This window comes from Balaenoptera ricei, chromosome 13, assembly GCF_028023285.1.
Source record: "Balaenoptera ricei isolate mBalRic1 chromosome 13, mBalRic1.hap2, whole genome shotgun sequence".
Classification (NCBI taxonomy): Eukaryota; Metazoa; Chordata; class Mammalia; order Artiodactyla; family Balaenopteridae; genus Balaenoptera; species Balaenoptera ricei.
The window spans coordinates 10213351-10234408 of NC_082651.1; the positions used below are offsets into that span (position 1 = coordinate 10213351).

The following is a 21058-nucleotide window of genomic DNA, read 5'->3' on the forward strand; positions in this document are numbered from 1 at the left end:
TAAACAAAATAAGTAAAGGGCTTAACGTAGCTTCAGTTTTATTCTTTTTCCCTCCGTCTTTGTCTTCCTCTTTCTTGCCCATTCCCGTGTGGCTCCTCCAGCTCGCCTCTGGGGGCTCCGAGTGCTACGTCAACAGCTTGGATTACTTACTGCAGGAGAAGAGGTGAGTGGGGAGGGTCCATCATGGGGCTCTTCATTTCTGTGGGGTTGGCAGTAATTTCATGGGTTTGTCCTCAGAGACTCAGAGCAAATTCCTCTCAGGATAAAGCAGCCTACCCCCGCCATCAGCATGCCTCCTGAGTGCCCTGTGTGCCCTGGTGAATAAGGAGTGTGCAGAACAGTAGCGGGTCAAAGGGCAGCATCTCTGAGGCAGAGAGCCCCGGACCCTCACCACGCACAGAGCCCTTGTTCCGGTTCTCTCTCCACCTCGGCGCTATTCTGCCCAGTTCATGCCAGTTTAGGGCTTGCTCAGCTCCCACTGAGCGAAGCGGAAGAAGCACACTGCTTTGATACTGAGGCGCACAGCCTGACGATCGACTCGACGGTGACGGAGGTGGAGTGGGAGGGGTGGGGGGTAAGGTGCCAGCTTTTCCTGCGCCCTGCCCCACGCCGCCACCTGAGCACACTTTGCTCGTTATTCCGTAGTGCTTGGTCTAGTTCACCTGCCCTCCCCCCGGGATTACGGTGAGCATGTCTCACGTGGAAGTTGGTTTCTAAAGGCAAAAGTCACATCCCATCAGAACTGGAAATCCCTTAGGGAGGCGGAGGTGGGGATGGAAACCAACCCCGGTGCTCTTTCTTTACTGGAAAGCAGGTGCCATGGTTGGCTTGCACTGAGGGCCCATTTAGTGGTGAAGACACTAGAATCCTGCTCCTCCATTGCCTGCGAGGACTGGGGCGGCTGGGGTGTGGTGGACTTCACCCCTGGGCTTGCGCTTTGACGCACGGGAGCACGTTGCCCACAGGCTTATTCTTCTGTGTTCTCATCCCTTCTCTGGTGGTGTTTGCTCAGTGTGTGCACACTCTCTTTGCGGAAGTTAAGAGGCAGGACTGTTGTCTGATGCTTGGGTTCTTGTCGGAATGACATCTCACTGGTCTCTGTTTTTCCCAATTCCCAGCCCATGTTCTTGCCCGCAGGAGGGGGTTAAACACACGTGTGGGATGAATGATTGTTTTCTCTCCTGTGTCTATTCCTGACCCCACCCCAGAGTCATCTCCCTCCTCTGGGCTCTTAATAGCCCATGACTTTTGTTGTTTAACTCCTTTACCTGAGTATATTTTTTCCTAACCAGAGGGTAAGTTAGGGAAGGGGCCGTGTCTATATGTTTGTACGGTATCCAGCTGTAAATATATTAGATACTCAGAAGTGTCAGCAGGAAAGTGAACACGCGTGGGGAACTACCCACTCCTCAGTGCCTGGCATGGGAAGTTTCCTGCTCTGCGCTGTGCCCTGTGCCAGGCACCGGATATACAGATATGATGGTGAGCCCCACTCACCTGGAATTGAACGCAATGATTCTAGTATTTCCCGTGCTGTAAAGCTGCTATGGAGGGGCCTGGAATAATGGCATCTAACTTAGCCTGGGAGTTAGGACAGGCTCCGCAGGGGGGGTCCTTGTCCTTGGACCTTGGAGGATAAGAGTTGGGAGGGCAGCAGGAGTGACCTCACATGTAAAGGCAGGAAGGACAGGCCATGCCTCTCCTGGCTGGCTAGGACTGGAATTCTCGGTGCCAGAGTGTGGGGAGTGGACAGAGCAAGAGGTGCAGCCGAGATGTGAACGGGAGCCTCATGAACACAGGGTGGAGTCGTGGGCGAATTTTAAGCAGGTCCTGATGTGTTTTGCCACGTGTTTAAGAGAGAGCGCTCAGGCTGCGTTACGGAGAATGGATGGGAAGCCTGAGGGGGAAATAGGGTGAGTGGTGATGAGACGGGGCCTCAGGGAGCTCCCGTGGGACCTGCTGCCCTGGGTGGCTGGGGCCTGTGTAGGGAAGAGGAATTGAGAATTGGGTGCGCGATGTCGGGAGGACCGGCCACATTTGGCTGGAAATCATCCATCTAGTGGCTGGCTCAAAGGATCTGAACCCAAGACAGGCTGGGCTGGAGGCGAAGCCTTTGAGAACCGAGGACCAGTGGGCAAAGCCAGAGTGAGCACCCGGAGGGCAGGGTGAGGGCCGGGGGGTCCCAGGGCTCCCTCAACAGCCGGAGGGAACAAGGACGCAGAAGGCCAAGCGGGGACTGGTGCCCCCTTGGGGTTTGCGTGTGGTCAGGGCAGGAGGTGAGGGAGCCGGGCTCCGGCAAGATGATGGTCGGCACGCAGGGCCTCTGGTGGGGCCGATTGAAAAGGGAAGTGAGGCGCTCAGGCCTGGAGGGAGACAACGGACTCAGGGGCAGGGCAGGTGCCGTAGGGAAGGAGCAGGCCCTGGGGGGCTGCCACTTGGGGTCGGAGAGGCAGGCCCGGGGGAGCCATGGCCACAGGGGCTGCTCCTGGTCAGTGTGGCTGGACCCGGGAGGAGCAGAAGGGCTAGGTCCTGTCCCTGGTGTGTTAAAAAGCGAGCAGATGCCAGAACAAAGTACACAAGTAAAGGTGCGTTTGAAGTTGTGTAGCGTAAATTGTCTTCTCTCAGGCAGCACAGCTGATGCAGTGCAGTCCCTCCCCCGCCCCAGGAATCTCAGTTTGAGAGCTTTGTGCAGGGAGACAGGGCCCCGGGCTCCCTGGTCCCCATGCCGAGGCCTTGCTGTGCCCAGGGAGGCCCCTGTGGCCCAGTGACGGGGCTGGATGAGCAGGCACTGCGCTGACCCTGTTGTCACCTCTCACCTCCTGGCAGGGAACGGGCCCTGGAGCAGGAGCGAGAGAAGCTGCTTCTGCAGGGCTGTCTTGACCTCAATTCCTTGGATCCTGATGAAGAAGTGCCGCTCACACCAGAGCACAGGTGCGGGGAGTGGGCACAGGTGGGAGGGGAGGCGAGTGCCCACTCAGGGCCAAGTCCCCGCACCCGCCTCTCCAGGCAGAGGGTTTAAGTGCTCACCTGCCCTTGGTTTTGGACGGTTTCAACCGTGATTCGTGTGCTGTTGATGAGTTCTCAAGCTGCATCCTTCTCTTAATCCCACATCTGTTCATTGATTCGAGAAGGATTTATTCACCTACTGTGTGTCAGGGTCCAGTGTGGGCCTTTGAAGACAGAGAGGTATAAAATACAGCCTGCTCTTCCCCAGTTGTCTGCCCAAACGTGTGGAACCAGGTCTCAAACTACAGTCTGAATGAACACTGACTTTAAATGGGGAAAATACAGCCACGGGACATTTTCTGTCTTCCCCTGTGTGGGGAAGGAAGGCGGCTTCTGTCAGAGCTGTCGTCTGGGCCGGAGTCTGCCGGCCCATGGTCTGGAGGGCGGGCTGGAGTCATCTGTACCATGGGGTCTCGGAGATACCTGAGGACCACAGTTGAATTCATCTTCAGGGTACCGTTATCCATCCATCCATTTGTCCGTCCGTCTGTCCATCCGTCTGTCCACCCATCCGTTAAACATCTGTTATGTGCCAACTTTGTGCTGGGCTCTGTGCAGACTCTGGAGATACAGCAGGAAGAGAACCAGACAGAGGTCTCTGCCCCCGTGTTGCTCGCCGTCAGGGCGGGGAGACCACCAGTGCACACGGTGAATGAAGGAAGCTGTGTGACAGGTGCTCGTGAGAAAGGAGAGAGTGGGGAGGGGGTGTCAGCAGTGCTGGGAGGGCTGGAAGGTTCGGAGGAGGGGTCAGGGAAGGCCTCTGTGAGTGGCTGACTTTTCAGCAGAGCCCTGAAGATGGTGAGAGGCGGCCCTGGGAGGGCCTCGCGGCGGCGGCAGCAGTGAGGGGAGAGGAGGTTAGGGAGGCTGCAGGAAGCTGGCTGCCGCTCATCTGAACAGGGTGGAGGGTAGACGGGGGGGCGCGGGGCGCGGTGGGGGCGGAGGGCGCCGTGGTAGTAATCCGGGAGAAGTCAGGGCCGGGTGGTGAGGAGGAGGCAAGCTCTGGGTACGTTTTCAGGGTAGAACCGACAGGGTTTGCTGACGAGCTGGATGGAGGCTCTGGGAGAAAGAGAGGAATCAGAGGGACCCCGGGGTTTTTGGCCTGAGCAGCTGGGAGGTCGGAGTTGTCTTCATTTAATGGAGGAGGGCTGAGTGACGTATGCTGGGGGGTGGCAGGCACGGGAACAAGAGTTCACTTGGGGGACCCCCGGGGTGAGACCAAGACAAGGACCCCCTTGTCTAGAGAGGCCAGCTTGGGAATCACCATGTATAGGTGACATTTAGAGTTGCAAAACCAGATGAGATCAGCCGGGAGCCGGCATAGAGAGAAGAGCAGGGGCCGGAGGGCACAGCGTAGAGGTCACGGTGACCTTGACAGGAGCAGCCCTGGGGGGTGACTGGGGGCGAGCCTGCCTGGAATAGGTTCAGAGGAGAACGAGAGGAGATGGCAAAAGAGAAGACTGGGCAGCAGCCGAGGGGGAAAGTGGAGCCAGGACAGATCTGTCTGTCCGTCTGTCTGCCTTCCTTTCCTTTCTCCCCTCCCTCCCTCAGGCCCCACGTGCCCCCATGTGACTGAGGGCAGGCTGGTCCACACACCCTGGATTGCCTGCCTGTCTGGGCTTTGCCTTTTCTGTGCATCCGGGTGACGTTATTCAGGTCCCAGCTATGATGGTCTGGTTTGGGTGCTGATGCTGAGTCAGCATTCTGCATCCACTCACTGAGGGGCATGAGCGATGACACACAGACACCTGGGGGCCCCCACTCTCAGGACCCCCAAATGGTTCCCACCCTCACTGATGCCCAGAGAGGATCCCAAGCAACACCTTGGCTGCCCGTGTGCTTTTTTTCTCAAGTCTTTCTGCTAATTGTCTTTGGACTTGATCGGGGATTAGCAGACTCTCTGTAAAGCCTGTGAATAGTAAATATTTCAGGCTTTGAGGACCACACAGCCTGTCGGCGGCTGCGTGGCTGTGCTGCGTGGTGGGAAAGCACCCGTCAACCATGTCAGCCATCCGTAACCACGAGCCTCCTCGTGTTGCACTGAGACCTCGTTTGCAGAAACAGGCGGGCGAGAGGAGGCCACAGCCTGTGTGCAGTTGCCGGCCCCTGGCCCGGATTAGGGGACGCCTGTCTCCTAACTGGTCCCCATTTCCACACGCTGCCCAGGGGCAGGGGAAGGGCGCCTCGCGGTCTCACGATGGCTCCCTGCACAGCATGAGGACTGAATGGAATCAGCGGGTTTGGGCCAAAGGCCTTGGTGGCATCATGAGTGATGAAGCGGTTTTCTATGTCGGGGGCCGTGGATTCGCTTTCCAGGTTCCCCGCTCACTGGATGGATAGCCTTGGAAGTAAACATTTTGAGACATCTCTGTAGCCAGAATAATCTTTCTAGCTCTTTGCCTTTCTCCTGAGTGCGTCCAGGATTCTGGAAGTCATGGCCTGGATGTTTTGAAACTTCCCCACAGAAAGGGAGTTATCTGGGCGTACGGTGTTCCAGGCTATGAAATTGCTGATAATTTTCTGGGCACGTGACATTTTCAGGTAGTACTTTGAGAAAGTCTTTTTTGACAGCAGCCACTGAGGTGGTTGTTTTGATGTGGGATCATTTTGATGGGACAGTTCAGTTCTCTGCTTCAAAGAAAATTACTCACTGATGTACAAAGCCAGCAGCCTCTTCCATCCCTGAATGGGGCCAGGGGTGGGATGGGGGTTGCCAAGCAGGGGTGTGGGTCTGGAACGGGTGAGGCCGAGGCTGAGGGCCGACTACCATCTGGCGGGCAGGTCGCCCGTGACCAGGAGTCACGTGACCACCACAATTACGCATCACAGAAAGGCCCCCAGTCATCCTGAGCAGATCATCTGCTCCTGCTCCAAGGATTGCTTGCGTCTTGAATAGACAATGTCCTATATTCTCTGTTCCTTGAAGTTAAAAGACCTTATGTGTGTGCTGGGGCAGGGGAGGGGAGGATATTTATACCACAGCATCATGCTTTATCCTCAGTGCTGGGCTGCACAGGAAATCCTCAATTAGATGCGAGAGAGTCATCTCAGAGTTCTTAATAATGCACATACATTATATTTAACATCACAAAAGTCCCTTTGAATGATGGCATGGGGGACAGGAGCTGAGACCTTTTTACAGATGAGCCTAGTTCTTACAGACTTCTAATAACTTGTACCTTTCTTAAAATTATAAAAACAACATAGGGAACCGTAGATAGCCAAAAACCCAAAGAGCAAAGAAGTTAACAGAACAGAAAATTGTTTCACCATTTGTGTGGTGGTTTGCCAAGGCTACTTCCAAAGGCTGCGGGATCAGAATCTTCCCCAGTTTTCCGACGTCATTCCCATTCATTGTGCCGTTTCATCCTTAGGATGACCCTCCTTACCTTGGGTCACTTGGCCAGAGAGTGACAGGTTTCCTCTGGCCAGCTGGTGGGCCACCAGCTCTGCACCTCCACTTCCAGCGCCGGCCACTCGGTCCCAGATCCTCACGGGAGTCCCTGGCAGTGTCCCCTCCGAGTTCACTGCCTCAGGGCCTGGCTGAGAACCTGGGTATGGGCCTTCCGCTGGTGGGAGGAGGGGGTGCAGTGCCTGTGGCTCGTTTTATTTTGTTATTTTTATTGTTAAGTGTATGTTATGTTACTGCAAAATCAAGCCGAACACAGTTGCGGGAAATAAACAGGAAATGTCTCTTCTTCCTTCCCCTCCCCCATCCCGTTCCCTAGGGACTACCCCAGACCTTGGTTGGGTACATCAGATGTGTGTGGGTGTTGCGTGTGTCTAAGAACGTGCGTGTGCATGTCTGTGTGTTGACCTGCACGTGCCTGCACACACACACACACGCACTTCCTATTCTGCAACTTGCTATTTTCACCCACTGCGTACTGTGCTCAGGGGATCATTCCATCCTGCGTGGTGCAGAGATCTGCCTCATTCTTAGGAATCCTCTTCACCGCCTCCCTTAGATGCGTGCCCATAGAGTCGGAATGTACCCCCTCTCTTTCTCCCTGTTTCTAACCTGTCCGTGGGGCCCAGCTCTGATCCACTAAATGAGCCTCTCAGGGCAGCGTGGGCCTGGGTGTCTGCGTTTAGCAGGCTCCCTGGAGAGTCCTGCTCACGGGAGCTTGAGGACGCTGCTCAGAGGCAGAGTCCGAGCAGGGACCCTCCCCGACCTGCTGCGCCCGCCCAGCGCTTCTCTCCTCTGCCCCTCGAGGCACCGTGTGGCGGCTCTGAGGCTGGTCCCCTTGCTGGAGGGCATTGCCGTGATCCCGTCACACTTTTCCTGGCCGTGCAAGGGCAACCCACGCCTGACTCATCCTTCAGCGCCTGACACCCGCAGTCGTGGGCACTCAGTGAAAGTTTGAACAGAGCCCATGGGTGGGGCAGGATTTGGGACCAGGATTCTGGCTCCTGGACTAAGGCCCTGAGGGAGGGGTTGGGGTCTGACAGGGAGTGGGAGGGGGAAGGGCTCCTCAGTCTGCATCTCTCGGGCTCTCCCTCCGTCGGCAGGTGGCGCCGTGTCCCTGGTCTGGTCTCCACCAGGCGGGGGCTGCAGGGCGGGGGCAGCCATCTGGTCCTCCCTGGCCTCCCTCCAGGCTGCAGACCAGGTGTGCCTGCTGACGCCCGGCTCTCCTGCCCCTTGCTTTGCCAGGAAGCTGGTGGAGAGGTTCTCCGTGTCACTGCGGGTCATCCCAGCAGTACATCCAGGCGAGACTGTGTTTCCACCCCGGCATCACCCTCTGCCCCGCACCCTGGACTGTTCACACCTGAAGCCACGGAGCCGCCTGGAAGAGCTGTTCCTCAGGTAAACACCGGCGTGGCGTTACCAGGCCCCTCCCTCAGGGAACCCCGTGGTAAGGACCACCCCAAATGAGGCAATCCAAAGCTGTGTTTTGCCAACTTGGATATGTCAGCTTTTAGGGAAACAGATGAAATAGCACGCATCTACTTATAATATTTCATTTACTAATTTAGATGTACACACTTTAAAAAAATCTTACATTACAGCAGATATTAGGCATCTGTTCTGTGATTGTGTTGCCTCTTCCTCCCCCATGCCCCAGTTTCATGGAACGGCTCTGGTCACACCCATCATACATGCCTTTGGGGTTATGTCTCCATCAACACTGGAGCCACTTTCCCGGCCATCCAGCAGTTCTCCAGAGCCTGTCATGGCCACTTCCTCCTCCTCCTTGGGTCTGTGTGTGATGCTGACCCTGAAAAGTTTGTCCCCAGCCCCAGGTACACTCTGTATAACGTTAGGACAGCCACCCTGGTCCTCCTCTCGTTAGAAGGTGTTCATGGTCATTATCACATAACCCCTGACTATGTTGATTTTTTAGGGGATTTTTGAAAACTTTACCACAATACCATGCAATGCTTGCAACTGTGAGTTCACATGTCTAAGAATAAGAGAGAGAGAAAGCGCGCAAGATACAGTGCAGCGGCCCTCCAGGAGGCTGGTGCCCTGCTGGGCCTTGGCGGCGAGGGGATAGAGGAGAGGCCACCAGCGCCCCCCCCCAACCCCTGCCCCAGCCTGTAAGGCACGTGGAGGTTGGGGCCACATTAGCACTGGAATGCAGGAATCTTGTTCTGTTTTCCCACTAGTCCATCTTATTTTATAATAGAAAGATAACAATGTTTTGATGTGTTTCCTTTAAAACTCTTTATCATGGGAAGTTTCAAACATACATAAAAGTAGAGTGTACCTCCATGTACCCATCACTCAACATCAGTTACCAACTCAAAGCCAATCTTGGTTCATCTCTACCCCTGCCCACTAATGTTGTCCCCTCGGGATTATTTTTAAGCAAATCCCAGACACATACAATTTAATTCTGTAAGTACTTCAGTCTGTGTCTCTAAAAGACTCTATCTTTAGACAAAACTTCAATACATTATTACACCTAAAAAATATAGGAATTTCTTAATAGCATTAATATCAGTCAGCATTCAGATTTCCTTGATTGTCTTTTAAGTGTTTTTTAATATGTTGTTGAAATCAGGATCCAAACAAGGCCCAAATGTTGCAATTAGACAAAGAAATGTTAATGGTGAAACTATATCCCATGGCATTGATGCCCGAACATATTTAACCATTTTCCTCATTTTTCTCAACATACAGGTTGTTTCCAATTATTCCCCCCATTGTAAACAATGTGGTAGAGAGTATCCTTATACAGAAATATTTTGCCTGCAGTTCTGGAATAGATCCCTGGATGTGACGTGAGGTGATTGGGTCTGAGGGTATGAATATTGGTAGAAGTTCCCATTGCCAAATTGAAAATATTTCTAATAAAGAGATGATGGAAAGGTGGGGGGGAAGGAATGAAGGGAAAGAAGAAAGATAGTGGAGCTGGAGGAAGGAGAGGGACAGAGCACGGCTTCACGGCAGTGGAAGAGGTAAGAGGGGAAAGGCAGGCGGCTTCCTGAGCTGCTTCTCCTCGGGCTTTGTGCCAACAGCAGGTTTTCTGTCCCAGGCTGGACGGCCGGCAGGAAGTGTTTGACAGATGAGATGGCCCATGGTGCGGTGGCCTGGGATCCGAGCGGCCATGCCAAATGGGGCCAGGTGGCCAGCCAGCTTCCCTGGAGCGGGGAATCCAGACCCTGCGCCCTCAGGTTTGCTCACGAAGCAGAGCAGAGATGGGGCTGCAGGGCCTGGCTCGCGGGGCTTCCTGGAGGAATGCCCGCGCCCTGCCCGCGGCCAGGTCAGGGGGCGCCTGCCATGCACTGGGGAAGGGCCACTTCCTGAAGATCACCCTTTAGCCTGGGGAGGGGGGTGGGTCATCCTTTATTTCCTGTTTGTGCCAAGGACTTCAAGCCCAGACACAAGAGTGAGGATTACTTGCTAGCCGTTCAATAATTATCCCGTTGTGCGCAGCCGGAAGCATGAAGATGGAGGAAGAAGAAAATGTTACTTGATCTCTCAAAGAACAGTATGGTTCAATTTCTCACCGGAGAAAAAGTGAACACTTTGTGAGATTGCAGATGACTTTTATTCTCCTCATTAGACTCCTCTGTATTTTCCACACTTTCTGTGACAAACATGTATCGTTTTTATCATTAGAGGTTTGGGGGGAGAAGTGAAGGAGATTTTTAAAAATCACTTCTTGAAGTAGATTCGCTTCTTCTTGCTGTTCGGTGAAGAGGGATATTGTCTTTCTTTCCACCGCACAAAGTGGGAAATCTTGGCACAGATTAAGACAGCAGTTTGTCTCAGATTGCGGAGCGAGGGAGGGCGCAGGGCCTGGTCCTCCCGGCTCGGACCTACACAGGTTTACATTGCAAGAAATCTCCTCCCAGAACCCACAGCTGTGGGACTGGAGGTGGCCCGGGCCATCCTGTCTCGTTTGTCACCTGGCTGGACGTGTGACCTCAGGTCGGTTCCTGGGACCAAAGTCACATGCTGTGACAGACGCTGGTACCAGGGTCTGAACTTTTTCCTCCTCCTCTAATCCCCCCCCCAGCCCCGAGTGGAAAAGCTGTAGGACCCGCGCCCACAGGCAGCTCCAAGGCAGGAGCCAGTGCCATGGGGGCCAGCTGGGGGGGCTTGGAGATTGCCCGCTGAAGTACCCTGGGCCCCCCCCCGGGCCCCCGCAGTGTGTGCGGGAGCGTCAGGACCCATGTCTGTCATCTGGGTGCACCGGCCGCTCTCCCCGTGAGGTGTTTGCAGTTTGTTCTCGGGGTACCTGATAAGCCAGCGGGGACCTCCCTCTGCGATGGCTTCAGTGGGCAGGGAAGGGGGTGGGTCGGGGCTTCACGGTGTGAATGATGCACGTGCACCGGACCTCCCCGAGGCCCAGGCCCCAGCTCCTGTTTTGCCAGGGGGAAGCCCGGGTGAAATAAGTCCAGCAGTTACAGAGTGTGGACGGGGCTGAGCTGCCCAGCTGGCTGCGCCTGCCCCCAAAATCCAGAGCCAGCAGAAGTGGCCAGCCGGGTTGTTGCTGGGATCCCTGGGCTGCTAACCAGCGTGGCGCTCACTGATGTTTAAACAAAGGAAGGAAAACGAAGAGGAGCAGGGATGAGCGCTTGGGCCGCTATCTGTTGCTGTTCTTTTCCTCGGCATTTCACTTAAGCTAACATTTGGGTAGCCTGGCAAAGGCGCGGAAACTGATACTGTATAAATAACGGCACTCGCTGTTTAGCCCTCTGCCATCACTTGGGATTCCCGAGGCATTTAGAGACTTCGCCCTCTGGGACGGCTGCCCATAAAATAGACGAGAGATGGGGGCTGGAGGGGTCCTGACGTGGGCCTTATCAGGAACCCACAGTCCAAGCAGAAGGTCGGAGCTCCGCCAGGAGCCCAACCTGCTGACCCAGGCTAGGGCCTTTGTGTGATTCCCCTTTTGGGCTGATCACCTCCGCCCCCCGCGACCTTCCTTCCTTCTGTTCCTGTGGCCCCGTGTCCTTGCCGCGGTGGCTGGGGATTAGCGCATTCTGACTGTGGCCGCTCCTTGTCCGGGTGGGGACCTCCCCCCGCCGGGATCCTCAGGGTTGGCAGCTGGGGCTTCACGCTCAGCTGGGCCTGCCTGGCATCTGCTGCCCAACAGGAGGCTCTGCTCCTCCCCTTCTTGCTCCACGACATGCTGACATTCTCAGGATAACTTCTGACCTTGGCCTTGGCTTTGCCACAAGCACAGGCACTCACCTGGACCCGGTGTCAGCATTCTTGGCTTGTGGACACGCCGTGGATTTGTGTAAATCTGACAGCAGTTGATTCTGTAACCCGCGGTGTCTGAGTTTGCAGCGCGCACACCTGCCACCCGCTTCCCTTCTCCTCCAGGCCTCCCCACGTGCTGCCGTGCAGACTCTCCTCCTGCCTCAGATCAGGGCGGTGTCTGCACGCCAGGCCCATCCCCACCCTTCCACCAAGCGGGAGGTTCTTTCTGCCGCCGGCCTGTCCTTCCACCGAGTGGTGACGGGACTCGTGGTGCAGCCGAGGCAAGGCAGCACTGCCCTCACACCGAGCTCCCTCGGAGGAGATTGCTCGCATCTCATCTAGCTGTCGGCACAGAATTCCTTGAAAGCCATTCGCTTCGAGGCACAGCCGGACCGTGCCCTTTCGGCGTATCTCCAGCTCCTGGTCTTACAGACTAAGCCTAGCTCAGCAGCAGTGAACTCCGAGGCAGACTGATCATTTCTCTGGCAGAAACTGCACTGCAGAGTGGTGTAGCAGAAGGGAGACATTGTCACCCAAGGGGTATCTCTCCCTCTGAGCAGCAGTCGGAAATGTGTTTATCTGAGCCTACAGGGGCTTGTACAATCAATTCCCCTACTGAGAAGCTGGCGGGTGCCCCCCGAGCAGAATGCCAGAGCCAGAGTCTCCTAGAGTCCCCAGAGCGCCAGCCTCCTTACCACATGGCCCCTGTCCAGATCCTGCCAATTTGTGAGGCCCTCCAGACACGGTGTGCTTGGGTATTGTCCGTGTTCGGGGTGCTGTGCTTGAACCACGCGTGCATCGCGGGGGTCAGTCCATGAAAGTATCCGTGTGACTGAGCACGTGGAGCAGAGTGGTGTGTGCCAGCAGCCCTGGGGTGCACACGTGTTTGTATGTACAAATAAAGGACTGCTTTAGAACGGCCAGCTTCACAAGCACAGGAACAAAGCTGCTTTCTCCTCTGAACCTAAATGATTTGAAAAAAAAAAAAAACAACACATATACAATTTGTAAATTGCCTGGATATACTCAAGCAGACAGCAGCTTGGCTCCTAGGAGAATCTTTGTTTTGGAGCATTCTGTTCCTGGCAGATTAAGGAGGAGGTTGGGCCGACCGAGGAAATTTCTCTCTAGAGTCATGACTTTAAATGCTGTCTGAAATGTTCTTTGCCTGGATTTGGCCATTAAAAAAGAAGAACAAACATGAAGTTACTTCTTCATTTTCTGGAATCCTTATTAATTGCCTTCAGGACGTTATCTAGAAAGAGAGCAAAGAGGCATTCACCAAACACGGACCGAGTAGGAGAAACCTACCCCACACCCAGCCTCCACGGGATGCCCAGGACTACAAGAGGGTGATGAAGTCTAGCCAGCCCCTCTGAAATGAAACACCTTCCACCAGAGGCCCTAAAACCACGCAAAATAGATCAACTCCTCGTTGTACAGGGACCTGGGATCCTGTGGGTCCAGATGATCTGTCGGGGCAACAGTGTACTCAAAGCAGGGCTCCTCTCCACGCCAGCAGCTCCTGGCGGGAGGGAAAGGCCCACCGGATCCAGTCGGGAATGGAATCACAGGTTAGGGCCCCAGGAGCATGGAGAGTCTGAGCACCCTTCCCCCTTGACCCTGGGACCGTCGCTGCTCATGTGGTTTCCAAAGAACCCCACATGGCACCCTTGGTTGTTATTTCCTTCCCCAGACTTCCCTGTCTTGGGCCCCTTTCTGTTACTTTCCCATCTTCTCAGGTGTCTCCTTTGTTTCGGAAAAACACAAGACAGGGCAGACACACTCTGTGTAACCAGACCCCGGATGCTGGCTCCACGTGGGCCCCACGGGTAATTCTGTCCGCCCGCTGCAGCCTGGAGCCCTTGGCTAAGAGGTGCCGCTCCCAGGCCCTCTCCTCATTGCAACGCAAGTCCTTTTCACAACCCTGGAAAATGCCTCAGTTTCCTCCCACCCCCGTCAAACGGGAAGGACAAACTGTATTCCTCAGTCGTGTGTTTAAAACACTGTGAAGGGAGTTCCCTGGCAGTCCAGTGGTTGGGACTTAGTACTTTCACTTCTGTGGCCCGGGTTCAATCCCTGGTTGGGGAACTAAGATCCCGTGTGCTGCACGGCGTGGCCAAAGAAAAACCAAAACCAACCAAAGAAAAAAAAACCCCACTGTGACATGTGTTTGTGGACAGCAGGTGATTCTCATGGTGCCATGGGTTGTTTTACCTTCCAGTGGATGCTTGCACCAGGGCTCCACCAGCAGTTTTGTCCAGAGCAGTGACTGACGCGCTTCTAGCATCCCGGTGAAGCGGAAATCTGAACCATGCCCCCCAACCCAGCCTCGTGGAGACAGGCGTGTTGAGAAGGCTACCTCCCTGATCTCGCCCCTCTGTCCCTTCGCTCCCACAGCTCCCCGCTGGCCCAGCAGCTCTCCTTCCTGCGCAGCGGCCTCCTGAGCAGCCTCTACCTGACCTCGGGCCACCACCCCGTGCCACTGCTCCGGTGGCTGTTCCAGGTGAGGACCGCGGCCTGCCGCCAGGTGGCGGGAGCGTGCCGGCACAACAGCCTGGGCAGGGCTGCTGGCAGGAGGGGCTGGGCACCCACCCTCTTCTGGCCTTGGGTGCTGCTGGGTTTGTCCCAGCTGAGGCTGGAGGAGGGAGGGAGGCTTGTGATGACGGAATCAGGGAGGTGCAGGGACCGGCCTGTGGTCTCATTCCGGTCCCCCCAGAGCATGTGCCTCACAGGGTGTTGCTTTGCCCCCAGAGGCCCTCTGTGTGATTCGGCCGGGCCATTCAGCAGGTGCTCGCATTGTGTCCAGGCTCATCTCCAAGTCACAGGTCCTGGCCCTTGTCCCATGGGCAGCGGGAGCACAGCCCTGCAGCAGCCTTGCAGGCGTGAGGGCCCTGGTGAATTTTGAGCTGGGGTGCTCGGGTGTTTGCCTCCCGCTGTGGAGTTGTAGGTCGGCTGGAAAAGCCTAGAACAGCTGCTCTGTCTTCCCCACCCTTCCCTTCTGGTTGCTGCCAGGGGGACATGCATTCTGCCCGGGGCTCAGAACCTTTGCACTGAGAAAGGCAGAAGCCAGCAGGGAAAGCCCGGGAACCAGCTGCTGGGATCTGAATGCAGGGCACGGGGATGCAGCCTTGGCCCCCACCCAGGACCTTCCCTTGCCCGGGGACCGGCGGGTCCCAAGTTCCAGCTGGTCCCATTCCTGCCAGTTGGAGCCTGGACCCCAGCCGTAAATTAGAGCCACCATGCGGGGTGGATTGTTCTCAGAACTCCTCGGCCTCGGCAGACTGGCTGCCTTCCAGAAAGAGCCCTCTGGCTCTCTCTTCTTCCCTCTGGGGTCCTTCCCATCCGCCCTTCGCTGCCCCTCCCCCAGGCCCAGGCCACACAGGGAACAGAGCGGCCATTATTCTCTGTCCACAGTCAGTGCAGCTTCTTTCTCCTTGCACAGTGCTCGACAGACGCAAAGTTGGGCGTCGGAGGCACAAAGAGCCGGTCTGAGATGTCGCCCACAGAGGGTCCTTGTGTGACCCTGACACGGCGTGGAGGCGTGAGCGAGCCCCGCCCTGTCTCTTCCCCCACCTCTGTCACCTGGCGGGGGGGTCGCCTAGAGCAGAGGACCCCTGCTCCTCCACATACTACTGTGTGACTTGGGGAGTTATTTAACATGAGCTCCGTGCCTCAGTTTCTACTCTGTAAACTGGGGCCGGTAGTCCCACGTGAAGGCTGAGTGAGGAAATCCTGTGACCTGCCTTGTCCTTAGAGTCCCCCAAGGTTCTGCCCAGGGTCTGGGCATCATCTGGAAGAAATGAAGTTAGCACAGAGGTCAGGTTCTCCATCTTCAGCAAGGAGAAACAAAGCTCCTCCTCTCCCTGCCCACGGCTGAAGTCAGATCAGTGAAAGGGGTGCACTTGGCCTTGGGGGCCTCTTCTGGGGGAGACCCTGCCCAACATCTTTGTCTCCGGAGGGGAAGGAGGAGCAGGGCAGCTGCTGTCTGCCACTCACATGATCACACTACAGGCTTTAGGATGGGTTCTGATGTTTCACTTCCGAGGTTTTGGTTTTCTTGTCACTTGAAACATTTTCCCACAGCAACAGTAGCATTGGTTCCTGTGCAGACCTTGGTTCAGGACAGGCTACATGCTGAGCTGTAGGGACAGAAAGGTTCTGGAAATAGTGTCCCAGCTAGATGCGTAGAACGTGGCCGTGGGGCTCCGCGTACTTCAGAACCGCACGCTGTTAGTGAGAGGCACAAATCCACGGGGGCTGCCTGAAGCTGCTGGGGTGGGTGGCGCTCCGATGAAGGTGCAGGGGTGGTTCGTGGGATCCAAGGGCAGGGATACAGCTGGGCTTAAGGACGAGCTGGAACCAAGTTGTACAAGGGTCGGGATGCTAGGACAGGCTTTCGGCTTCTCTCTGTACCCCAGGCTCCATGGTTAAGTAAATTCCCAGGAAAGAGAGTCTGGTTGGCCTAAGAGGAGTTCAGTGACCACCCCCAATCAAAGGCAGCTAGGGGAGCAGGCTCACAGGGCTGCTGAGGTCCCACATGCATACCCGGGGTTGATTCTGAGAGCTAGGGGGTGGGGGAGTTGGGCAGACCGCTCCAACCCTGCTCCTTCAACTGTCTCTTTGGAAAGGCCATCCTGCGTCCCCATGGGGACTAGTTCCTGCTGCCCGCCTCCCTCCCTGAAGCCAGGGGCTTCAGTGGGGTGAACAGTGGGCGCTGGGTGAGTAGGCTTCAGCCTTAGTGCTCATGAATTATGTGAGCTCGTCACTGGAGCCCTAGTGTATGCTTCCCAGGTGAGCCTTGCTGGGGAGGGTGGACAAAAGCAGGAAGCTTATGCTGTCAGTGAATTTATATTCTTGTTGGGGAACGATCACGTGTTCAACTATGAAAAAGTTAGGAAAGGAAGAGGGAGGCAGGGTTCTGGTGTCTTAGGTCAGATCCTTGGGAAGCAGGAAGCCACCCCTGTGAGGGAGGGAGGGCAGCAGGGCCGGGGCAGAAGGAGAAGCTGAGTAGCAAAGCAAATGCAAGACAGGCCACGGCCAGTCCTGGGGGACTCTGGAACTGGGATTACCCTTTAGAGTTGTCCCATTTGAGGCAAGGGGTCCTGGCCTTTGGACCCCAGCATCGGCTAGTTATCAGATGAAGGCTGCACTTGGAGAGGGGGGTGTGACCTTGGGTGAGGGACTCCCTCTGTCCGAGGTCAATGCCCAGAGCAGCACTCGGCTCAGGGCCCTCGGCCAGCAGCAGTGCCCAGCCCGTGGGGGTGGGAGCCTCAGTCCTGAAGGGGCAGTGCCCGGAGCGCCCACTGCAGCGGGCTTTCCTCAGCACTCTCCGGAGGGAGGATGGTGTGCTGCACGGCGTGGCCTGGCCTCGCCTGTGTGTCCCCAGACTGGATGGCGCTGGTGGGGAGGGTGCACGTCTCCATGTCACACTCTGTTCACATTCCAAATCCCCAGCTGCGACCACAGACTCAAGGAGTGTTCGAATAAGAATCCCAGTGAGTTTGAGTCAGGTGGGTGCCCTGCCCACCCTCCCCCCACCAGCTTGTTGAGGATCCGCACTCAGTACCAAGGACCTCCCAGAGCCAGTGGTCTCCCGAGGCTCAGATGTTCAGAGTTAAGGCACTGACCCGGAAGTGATGTGAGGGTCACGAAGAGGGGCCGCACTTTACCTTGTACAGCTGACGGTAGTCAGTGCTTCTGAGCTCTTTCTCTTCCCTACACCGGTTCCTGCCCTGGAGGGGCATGGCTGTGACCACAGGGAGTGAGGGGCAGAAGGACCAAGACTCCCACACAGGGAGGTGGACAGAGTAGGAGATTTCAAGTCACATAGACCTGGGATTGAATCCTGGCTTTTCTGCTTCGTTGCTCTGTGACCCTAGGGAAGTTGCTTGACCTCTCTGAGCTTGGTTTCTTCATCTGTAAAGTAGCAATAATGACAATATCCTTCTACCGTGTGGATTTGTGAGGATTAAATGGGACTTATTTAATATGGCGTAATAAAGGTTTCTGCTATTACTCCATAGGAATGACCCAGCTAACCTGTTTTTTTCTCCTCCTAGCTGCTGACATGGCCTCCAGAAACTTCTTTGGGAGCCTTTGTTCTCCTGTGGGACCTCAGCGTGGATGGACTCTTCCGTCAGTCTGGTCAGTACCTCGGGTGCAGGGCGGCAGCTTGCGTGCTGGGTACCCAAGCTCGAGAGCCTACATAGTACTCAGCTCTCAGCCCCGCACCGCCCCAGCCCAGTGTGTGGGCGAGGTGCTAGTGGGGATGTTGCATCACCGGGACACGGAGACATCAGGCCATCTTTGGCTCTGGCTCCTGCATTAGTAAAAAGCTGAGCCAACAGGCTCCCCAGCACCTTATCTGGCCTCAGATCCATGTCACCGGGGCCAAGTCCAGGCTGACTTCACAGACTTAGGATCCCGGAACAGTCTGGAAGGTGGGTTCTCTGGATTTACGAGGACAGCTTGCCTCCAACTTCTTCCTGAGAGCCCCAATTTGCTTGGGTGGGTTCCAGGAACATCTGCATCAAATCAGGGAAGCTCTTTGGGTTGGAGTCACCAAGGAGGAGGGCCCTGAAGCTGTGCCCCTACTCGCAGCCCTCCTCAGCTCCTAGGGCATCAGAGGAGCCCCTAAGTTTGGACTGGGCTGGAGTGAGAGCCTTGAGTCTGTACCTTGGTCCTGACGTGTAAGGGATACACTTAAGTTATTTTTATTTGTTTTATTTTTTTAGTTTATTTACTTATTTTTGGCTGCATTGGGTCTTCGTTGCTGCACGCAGGCTTTCTCTAGTTGCGGCGAGCGGGGGCTACTCTTCGTTGTGGTGCATGGGCTTCTCATTGCGGTGGCTTCTCTTGTTGCGGAGCACGGGCTCTAGGCGCGTGGGCTTCAGTAGTTGTGGCACGTGGGCTCAGTAGTTGTGGCTCGCGGGCTCTAGAGCGCAGGCTCAGTAGTTGTGGCGCATGGGCTTAGTTGTTCCGAGGCATGTGGGATCTTCCCGGACCAGGGCTCGAACCCGTGTCCCCTGCATTAGCAGGCGGATTCTTAACCACTGCGCCACCAGTACCTGAGTCATTTTTATCCTTTCAGATGTTCAGAGTTCCACAGAAGCAATTAGTTTCCCCTTTTGTGGCTGCACCCTTCCTGGGCTGTCATCATTTGGTGCCTGAACCTAGACACTTTGGCACCAAAAAATATCATGTAACCTATTGAAAGCTGCTTAGGGCAGACAGTGAGAGGGATCCACAGGTGTCCAGACCGCGCCCTTGCCCACCAGCTGCAGTCTGCCCACCCTCCCGCTAAAACACAGAACCACATAGCTCTGAAGGCCAAGGTTATAGACCCATGATGCACCATTAACGCCCCCCCCCCCCCACCGGCAACCAGCCCTTTGAATTTCTGCTTTTCTGCCTCCCCTCCTTCAGGCGTTGGCTGAGCTGGGGGCCATCTGTCACATTAGAGCATTCCAGACTCCTCCAGCTCCCCCCTCCCCCGCCCCTGCCCCTACGCCTGGGACCCTCTAACTGAGGTCCCCTGAATAGCGCCAGTCTCGGCCTCCTCTCCCTTTGCATAACCTCTGCCCCTGCAGCCTGGGCTGCCCTTTCGCGCCCCTGTGGCCGCCTCTGCGGCAGGCCTGCCCTTTGGGGAACAGAGGCTCCCTTGTCCCACTCTTCTCCTGCGCGAGGTGGTCTGTGTCTCCTCCCGCAGAGTCAGAGGGGACGTCCCACTCTTCTTTGCTTCTTGCCACATTGTCCCTGATTCGCCCTCCACTAGGAGGGGGTGGGGCCGAAAACGGGCCCCTGAGTTCAGCTCTGGTAGCTCATTCCACTGCAGAGCGATTCTCTGGCATCGTGGGGGGGCGGGGTGGGGCGGGGGCGGGGGGATGTCTCTTTCCCTCCCGTTGGAATAGAGACTGGGCCACAGAATGCCGTGCCCAAGGTCAGGATCTTGATTGGTTTGGGCAAAGGCAAAGGCCTGGTTCGCAAAAAAAGGGAAAGCAGGGACTATTTGTACCCCCGTGTTCACAGCAGCGTTACTCACAGCAGCCAAATGGCGGAAGGGACCCAAATCCCAATCGTCCACTGACGCCTGAATGGATAAGCAAAATGTGGTCTATACGTGCAGTGGAGTATTATTTAGCCTTAAAAAGAAAGGAAATTCCAGGACTTCCCTGGTGGTCCAGTGGTTAAGACTTCACCTTCCAATGCAGGGGGTGTGGGTTCCATCCCTGGTCAGGGAGCCAGGATCCCACATGCTTCACAGACAAAAAACCAAAACATAAAACAGAAGCAACACTGTAACAAATTCAATGAAACGTTTAAAAATGGTCCACATCAAAAAAATCTTTAAAAAAAAAAAAAAAAGGAAGGAAATTCTGTCACATGCTACAACGTGGATGAACCTTGAGGACATTATGCTAAGTGAAAAAAGCCAGCCACAAAAGGACAAATACTGTAGGATTTCTCTTATATGAAGTACCTAGAGTAGTCAAATTCATAGAGACAGATAGTAGAATGGTGGTTGCCAGGGGCTGGGGGAGAGGAATGGGAGGTTAGTTGTTCATGGGTACAGAGTTTCAGTTTGGGATGATGAAAAAGTTCTGGAAATGGGTAGTGGTGATGGTGAACAATGTGAATGTACTTAACACTGCTGAACTGTACACTTAAAAATGGTTAAGATGAAAAAAAATGGTTAAGATGGTAACTTTTACATTATGTGTTTTTTACATAATTTTTAAAAAGTAAAGGCCAGGTCCAGAGTCAAGAGCCAGGTGCCAGGAGAGAATCTACCAAAAGCTGGAACTGGAAATCAACTGCCAGTTCAGGGAGCATTTGTATGGTTAAATTAGATCCAGGATTGATGCAAAAGGAAGTCATGTTTCTCAGATTTGTCAACGACTTGAGGTGCTCTGAGTGTCCTTGTTCTCTGTGGGGCACTGCCCTCTGGGGCAGAACTGTGGGGCTTTGGATCTGTGATTGGTATGTCAGTTTTCAAGTTGCCTGGCCTTTCTCTTCTGTAAAATGAGGGAGACTTGCAGGTGTGTAAATTTCCATCTTTTTCTGGAATATGTAGCTGACCAGAAGTTCTTCCCAGATTTTCCCGGGAAAGGTCTTACACAATCGCCTTTATCACAGCATGCTTCCTGAGTAAGGGGAGAGCCCAGGTGGGTCCGGGTCTCTGGCAGGGCCTGGGATCCAGGCTTCAGAGTTGACCGTCATGGGTGTGCTCCGGGTGACTGGGGCTAAGGGCTGAGAGCCCAGCGTTCGCTGGAGGATTGGAGTAAGGTGGGAATTGTTTTCCTGGTTTAAGAAGCAACACACGTCACCTGTTAAAAGCTCCTTGATGAGCTTGGAGAATGGGATATTCTGGAACACCGACATTCTTTATTG

The 21058-nt window shown here is 55.2% G+C and overlaps 1 protein-coding gene across 1 annotated transcript in view; it reads left to right on the top strand.

Annotated features, from left to right (window-relative positions):
* FAM178B (family with sequence similarity 178 member B) overlaps positions 1–21058 on the top strand; it is a 98232-nt gene that overhangs the window by 15207 nt on the left and 61967 nt on the right. Inside the window, 5 exon segments of the mRNA XM_059943479.1 lie at positions 102–163; positions 2827–2931; positions 7658–7810; positions 14066–14171; positions 17728–17812. Coding sequence (XP_059799462.1) covers positions 102–163; positions 2827–2931; positions 7658–7810; positions 14066–14171; positions 17728–17812 — 511 coding nt within the window.